Here is a 7701-nt window from a genome sequence, read left to right on the forward strand (position 1 = left end):
TACGTTGTTGAAGAAGACGATCCTGTCCCTCCACCAAGCATCAAACAAGCACTTGATGCAGCGAAACTATTAAAAAAATACTTTTTATATAATCAAATTGATCCAGCAGTATCTCAAGATATGAGTAAGATACGTAACAAAATACAATTAAAATATTGGAGCAGCAAAAAACATCAGACGAAGATAACAGGCTATACGCAATGTATGAATAATAATGTTCGTGTGCAAAATGTGTACTATATTGGTAAATGCATATTATTATAGAAAAATAAAATAATATCTTTTATCTCTCTCCGTTTAATGACTACTCTTTATAACGCCGAAAAATGTTCAGTCCCTTAAGTGTCGCTATATAGAGTTTACACTGTAGTTATTTATAATTCTTGTGCAAAACTAACGATGTAACTTCCTTGTTTTACATTTGTTTATTTTCATACAATACTGTTTTGTCAACACCCAGTCCATGTGGTCATTCATTTCAATCGAAAGTGTTAATTAAAACACCGAATTGTCTGCGGACGGTACTTTTATCTACAGCAGTTCATTTTCATCAATTAAAAACTGAATCGTTTTCGAAATGTGAAATAGTCCATGTCCATTGAACAGGATTATAACTGTCGGTGGTATGCGAATCGTCAAAAAGCGATAAGTCTATTTAGCGAACCTTCTCCCCCATTCTGCTGCCGGGTCTCTTGGGCGTCGACTACGCTAAGCGACGCGCCGCGGCGCCGTGCGTCGGCCTCGCTGAAAGGTCGCAGTCGAGATTAACAGTTACGGAACTTTCGATGTGGAACGCCAGCTCGGAGCACTCAGCAAGCCTGTTCCCGGACGATAGGGCTCCCGAGGGACCAGCTTTGTGCCACCAAATCACTCATTAACACCACCGCCGCTCTTGACACAAACTCCATCGTTCACTCGCCCTCTCAAAATCAACCCGCACTCCTCGAAACGATCATCCCCCGAAAGTCGTAATGCTATATGTATAAGCGAACGAATGACTTGATACGCATCCCTTTCTCGCTCAGTATCACTCGCTCTCTTTCTCTCATTTTCAACCGTTTTATCCCGTTTTATAATGAAAGAGGAACAGGGATTCCGGTGGAAACGGAGCGAAACTCGGGAATAATAAGTGGCGAACGGAAGCGTCCAATTAAAATCCGTTTGCCAGGGAATTTACGGAACTTTTAACAGATTTAAGGGATGATGATGAGAAGAAAATGCGAGACACTGGGCGTGCACACAAGTTTCGGCGTACGACAGGAGCGGACTACGAAAAATTCACTGAACAAATTAGATATGTTTCTTATTGATGTTCGGTGAAAAGAATTGTTAATAACATTTTAATACAAAATGTCACACAAATAGATTGCGGTCAGTTAATTAATCATTTATACCTTCTATCCCAGGAAGTTATAGAGCTGGGGCTGTAACGTAGAGAACTAGATATTTGGATGGTAGTCAGAAAAGAATGCACACTGTGACCACCGCTACTTTTCAATCTATACATCGAAGACGCGATCAACATCATTAAAGACAGTCCAACTGTAGGGATAGATGTGCAAGGGCAAAAGATTAGTATGCATAGATTTGCAGTATTAGCATCTAGCAAACAGGAGTTAGAGAAAGCTTTAAATGCGGTATTGACAAATCGGTGTTGTATAAAAATAAATAAAAGTAAAACAAAATTACTGGTATGTAAGGGAAGGAAAAGTAGGGAAAGACCGAATATAAAGACAGGAGACGAAAAATTAGAAGAAGTGTCTGATTTTAGGTATCTAGGAAGTCAGATATAAGTCAGGACCGAAAGAGTAGTAGGGATATATAGCAGTAGTGTCGCCTTCAATAAAAAGAAGTCACTTTTAAGTTTTTAAAGGTGTATGTATGGAGCGCGGCCCTGTACGAGTGCTAAACGTGGATGACAAGAAAAGGTTAGAAGCGTTCGAAATGTGGTGTTAACAGGCGAATGATGAGGATACCGTGGATGGAGAAGGTTAGAAATGAAGAGGTATTAGAAAGAATAGGAGAACAGAGGACTTTATGGAAATTAATAAAAAATAGGAGAGATGGTTTGGTAGGACACTTTCTCAGGCATGAAGGTCTAGTCAGAGACATATTAAAGGGAGAGACGGGAGTTAAGAGGGGTAGAGATAGACCTGGGTTAGAGTACTGTTCGCAAATAATTAAGGATATCGGTTGTTCTAGTTTTAGAGAAATGCAAAGATTAGCTCAGGATAGAAAAGAGTGGAGGTGCATGCCAAACCAGTCATAGGACTGATAACCTTATGATGATGATGATGATGAACCCTTGACTTGACTATTTACAACGTTATAACATGATAAGTTATAAGAAGCGAAGTGTGGTGGTAATAAGAGATAGACGAAATAGGTTGGTAGAACACCTTAGGCATAAAGGGCTAGTCAGAGGCATATTGGAAGTAGAAATAGGAGTTAAGAGGAGTAGAGGTAGACCTAGATTAAATTACTGTTCGCAAATAGTTAAGGAAGTGGGTTGTTCTAGTTATAGGGAAATACGAAGATTGGCTCAGGATAGGAAAGTGTTAAGGTGCGAGTCCAACCAGTTTTAGGACTGACGACTTTATGATGATGATGACCCTAAGTCCCTAAATATTCTCTCCCGAAGAGATAAAAGGATAGAGAACTCTATTATATATACATATTAATTTTTATTCAACAAATAATATTAATAATTAGATTAGAAATCTACACTTAACAATTGCATCGGATCGCTAGGAGATGTTCTGTTCTCTATTCCTGAATTGTCAGATCAATCAAACTCGTAGGCTAAGGAGTTTCTATAAATTTCCCGCTGACATTCAAACCTGTTCGATATTTTCGCTAACTAACGCTCTATATGTTTTAACGAGTGAAAGGTAAAAGTCGTGCCACGTAAGTTACGGTAATATGTACATTTAAATATAATGTAACATCAACGGCACAGTAATAAAAGACAGATCTGCGAACTCAATTACTAGTGTTGTAGCCATGAGGCCATTTTATTTCCTCATAATTTAGAGCGAAATTTTACGAACAAAATATATAATTATGTTCATTTTATACATATGTACACATTTCATTAAGATTTATTTATAAAGAAATATTTTAGTTTCATTATCGTAACTTGCTAGCCTTTAAAACAAAATCCAGAAGTACGTCGATAGTTTAGAATTAACAAGTTTCAGTTAAGGGTGAGTTTGAATTAGAGGATTTTTTGTTTTACTTACGAAATTGGTGGGATACCTGGCATATCTGTTGGGTCGGTATGAAGTCCTGAAAAGAAGAAATAGTATTTAAACTTTGAGGTAATTAAAATTATAAGAATAATAATTAAAGATGCACAAAATGAAATTATTAAGGTAAATACAGAAATGATTTGCTATTTTTTAATAGTTTTCCCTCTTGTGTTTTAAAATCTAAATGGAAAATGCGGATTAAGTAATTATTTAATTTTCTTAATTAATTTAAATATTCAAGACTTTTTAAGAAAATTTTTTTAATGTTGGGTATTAGTTTAACTCTTAATTGGTATTATTTTTTAAATATTTTAGTGTTTTAGGTCTTTTTTAATAGGCGATTTTAGAATTTCCAGGACTAATACAGAAAAAAGAAAGTACGTATCTATTTCTACGTAAAAAAGTGCCACTTGGGACACACTGTATATAGCTAGGGCCTAAGAGGTATTTAAAAATAGAAAAAATACGACTTGGTATTCCATAAAAAAAATATTTAACTATCGACGCTTTTTTTTGCTTAGCCCTTTATTTTGACATTCTGAACAACTTTTTCTTATAACATTTTTCGATTGGAACCATATGTAACATGGATGCCATTTAAATTTTCAATTATTAAACACTATGTATAGTAAATTAAATCTGGATAATATAAGCGACCATGCATTAAAAATTTTTTGATTAAACTTTCAGTTTAGCTGCAATAAGCATATTGGGTACTTTTGGGCCACCCTGTATATTATAGATCGATCACAAATTAAATTATAGCGTAAGTAAGATTATGATGATGCAGTTGGTCAGGCTGATTGCCTCGATATAAATACAGGCCACGAATTTCTATGCCTTTTTGCCCGACTGGCCCAATTAATATAATGCTTGTTGTAGATTTAATCTTTGCCCAAACAAAAAATGGTATCATGGTTGTAGCAGCGCCAAATAGGCACACGCCACCAATCGCGGTGATTCTTCACAATGTATTATCGACGCAAATAATAACAAATAAACTGCTCGTTTTTATTACGAAAATGTGGTTTAATTCGGAAGTACATCCACTCAAATTTCCTATCAGTATCGCCTATCGGGACTCGAAGGCTTCGCCAGTGTCCACAACGATGTATAGGCTTGATTACAGTTTAAAAACCATTTTGCTACATCAGAATTTATCTTTTGTATCATCTTTGGTGCAAGTTTGACCCACGAACCGAGGGTTTTGTATTTTATCAAATACGTTGTCAAAAATAATAACATCATAACAAGATTAGTATAGTTAATCTATGTAAATATCACAAATTTTCCATGCAATAACGTTTCAAAGTTAATCTCACGGCGAAACAAGCAATTAATAACTGTAAAAGGATCCTTCTAAAGGAAATCAATTTAAAAAGCTTATTTTGGCGCTAAAACTTCTGGTACGTACGATTAGTTCCCTACCGCTTATGCAGCTACTGATACGTCATTGCTATGCAAGCAGCATTTAAGAAGCATCTTTATTTACGTAATAAATTAAACTGAGATTGTTTATAAAGATTCTGTGCCTATCTGGTTAATCTCTTACAGGTGGACTACTACTTTGACCTTTATCAGCAGGTATAAATAAGTTCTTTTAAGTGATATGAGTCCTCAAAGTAGGAGCAAAAAAGATATGCAACCCTAATGTCAATATCCATTTATCCCATGTAACGTAAACCAAGCAGAACGATTTCTTATAAAATCAGTAATATACAGTGTGATATTTTAAATATACACAATTCTTAGTTTTAAATATTGCAGGATGTTGTGTTCAAAACGAATAATCCATCATGTTTATGATTATTGCAACTTATCCTGTATTTTTGTTAAAAGAGAGAGTTTCGATATTAAGTAAAATAACAGCAGGCACATTTCGTAATTTTCTACGAAGTGCTTCTACTCGATATAATTTCACTTTTACGTATATTTACCATATGGTATCATCGCCTTACTCAATAAATTTCTTGATTGACTTTAGGATATGAATTATTGTGTAATTTTAATTTAAGAAAGTGATAACAAACTGTTAATTACAGGAAACATAAATAATAAAATACTATAGCAATTAAAATGATTTATTAGAAAAAAAAATCAAATACAATAATAAAAATTGTATTCAATAGAATAGAATATTAATTAATTAATATTATGAATCGGTGCTAACAACTTCTGACTGACTGTGAGTGGATACATCACCTTTGGTGTGTTCAAGGGATGTGACCTTCTTCAAAGCCTATAAAAAAATATTTATAAGTAATATAACTTGTAAAAAGTCAACGTTAAATGAAATAAAATAATTAAGTAGTTATTTATTAGAACAAACCAGAGTCAAAAAAAGTGAAATAAATTTATTTATACATACCTATAAAACAAATCAACGTTTCGCTTTTAGGACCATCTTGTCCTTTTTTTGACTCTGATTTTATCTAATGTTACTACAAGGGGAAAAATGGAACCTAATTCATCATATGCCAAAACAGTTGCAAATCTTTAACAAACTTTTTGAAATGTAAAAGAGCAACTTCTTTCTATTTCATTCCATAAATAGCATAATATATACCCCATTAATTTTTACAATAAAATAATAAATATCCTATTAATTTTCATAGATTCCTTTACATTACATTTCTTCTTCAACATTTAGCACTATAACTGCCACATGATGAATTATTACAAAGTCTTTCTTACCTCCTCAACCTGATCTTTAGTAAACATATGGAACAGTTTGTCTGGTGTCATAGTCATCACTTCCACATTTGTGGAATTCAATTTCTCTTCCATGACTTGCTTAAGAATTGTAAGAGCAGCAGTGGTTGCTTCAGTAAGAGTCATACTACGATGGTACATCTCTTGTAAACTCTGCTGAGCTCCCTCAGATCCTGAGCCAATTGCCTTCGCATCAAATTCAACAAATGTACCTAAAACAAACCAAGCATGTAGTTATTAATTTATTACATTACAGCTTTTTTTATACCTGAGGGGTCCATGTGGAACAGTTGGGGCCCGTTTTCATCAATGCCAGCTAGCAAAATTGCAACACCAAATGGCCTAGACATAGCAGCCCCATCATCATCTGAATCTCCAAATTGAATAGCAAGATTTGAAACTGCTTGAGCACATGATTCGACTGTCATACGCTCATTGTACACAAACCAGTGATTCTGGCATTCCATTCTGGCTCTATTTGAAAAAAATTACTCCATATTAATTCATTGGAAGCCCCCCTTGGTCAACACAAAACAGTTACCTATCAATCATTGTTCTTGAATCAGCCATCAGTCCAGAAACTGCACAGCCAATGTGTTTATCAATTTCCACAATCTTTTCAATAGTTGTGGATTCCATTAGGGTTGATGTAATGCGTTTTTCAACAGCCAAAACAACCCCTTCACTTGTACAAATTCCAATTGCAGTAGAACCTAATTTAATTGCTTCTATTGCATATTCAACTTGAAACAATCTTCCTTCAGGTGAGAAGGTGTTAACACCTCTGTCGTATTCACTTCTTGTGAGAAACATCTATAAAATAATTAAATTTAAGCTGTTTCAATTTTAAAAATAGGTTAGGTTACTATGACATGCATTTTTCAATTACTTTTTTCAATTATTTTGCTGTTATTCACGATGCAAAAAGAACGAAAAAGTAGAAGAGACTTACCTTTTTCACTTTTAAATCACTATAAACTTTAATTAATAAACAGTTTATCAATAATTTATAAAAATAGCGGCTTATTTTTATGTTACTGTTACTCAGCTTTTTGATGGATATATAAGTTGTCGGTAACAGTAGTAACTGCAAAGTACAAGTTACTTCGCTAACGAAAACTTCCAACAATTCACAACAGAGGCCGCGATAAGTTCAAAAAGCACATATCGATCATTGTATATACAGGGTGTTCCATTACAGCATTTGCGAAATCAAAATAACGAAATCGATGATGATACAAAAATACGCAGCGTTTAGAAACAGAAAACGAATGTAAAATAGTAAATTTCTATTTTCGGTGGTTTTTTAAATACGTACAATACGTATGACAAATTTTTCAAAAATTGAAATATATTAATGTTCTAAATTATATTCAATACATTTATAAATAATATTGAATATACAAACAGCATTCTCAGTAGTTTTAAATTCTACGTAGAATTTATAAATATTCACAAAAAATTGGCGCTTTTTTCCCAATAAAAAGTTTGCAGCTTTTTTTTTATTTTCATGAATATAGACGATGTTTTCCGTAGGAGTTGCGTTTGCGTCAGGCTCGTGTAATGTTTATGTTTGCGGCCAAAATGGAATGACAATACTTTGCCAAACCGTGCCCGATGCTGACGGCTTTTGACATGATGAATGACATTTTTTTTACGATTGTCCGCGCCCAAGTCCAAAAAATGCTCTTACATTCGTAAAATCTATTGAAGTTTTGAAAATGCAAAAATAATATAT

At 33.9% G+C, this 7701-nt stretch overlaps 1 protein-coding gene across 1 annotated transcript; it reads right to left on the reverse strand.

Annotated features, from left to right (window-relative positions):
- Window positions 1–5384: 5384 nt before the first annotated feature.
- Window positions 5385–7038, reverse strand: LOC108739764 (proteasome subunit alpha type-5). The gene is made up of 5 exons (XM_025975836.1): window positions 6916–7038; window positions 6505–6776; window positions 6232–6437; window positions 5946–6175; window positions 5385–5490 (listed from the first exon to the last, which is right to left on the reverse strand). Exons 2-5 carry the CDS (start codon window positions 6774–6776, stop codon window positions 5404–5406), a joined length of 795 nt encoding a protein of 264 aa, XP_025831621.1. The 5' UTR covers window positions 6916–7038; the 3' UTR covers window positions 5385–5403.
- Between the last annotated feature and the right edge of the window lie 663 nt (window positions 7039–7701).

This window comes from Agrilus planipennis, unplaced genomic scaffold (genome assembly GCF_000699045.2).
Source record: "Agrilus planipennis isolate EAB-ADULT unplaced genomic scaffold, Apla_2.0 scaffold54, whole genome shotgun sequence".
In the NCBI taxonomy this organism is placed as follows: Eukaryota; Metazoa; Arthropoda; class Insecta; order Coleoptera; family Buprestidae; genus Agrilus; species Agrilus planipennis.

Excerpts from the sequence above, each read along its gene's own strand:
- LOC108739764 (XM_025975836.1), bottom strand. The coding sequence starts at position 6,776 with ATGTTTCTCACAAGAAGTGAATACGACAGAGGTGTTAACACCTTCTCA. Across the intron at positions 6,438-6,504 it reads TCAAGAACAATGATTGATAG|AGCCAGAATGGAATGCCAGA; the intron begins GTAACTGTTTTG and ends TTTTTCAAATAG. Across the intron at positions 6,176-6,231 it reads GTTCCACATGGACCCCTCAG|GTACATTTGTTGAATTTGAT; the intron begins GTATAAAAAAAG and ends GGTTTGTTTTAG.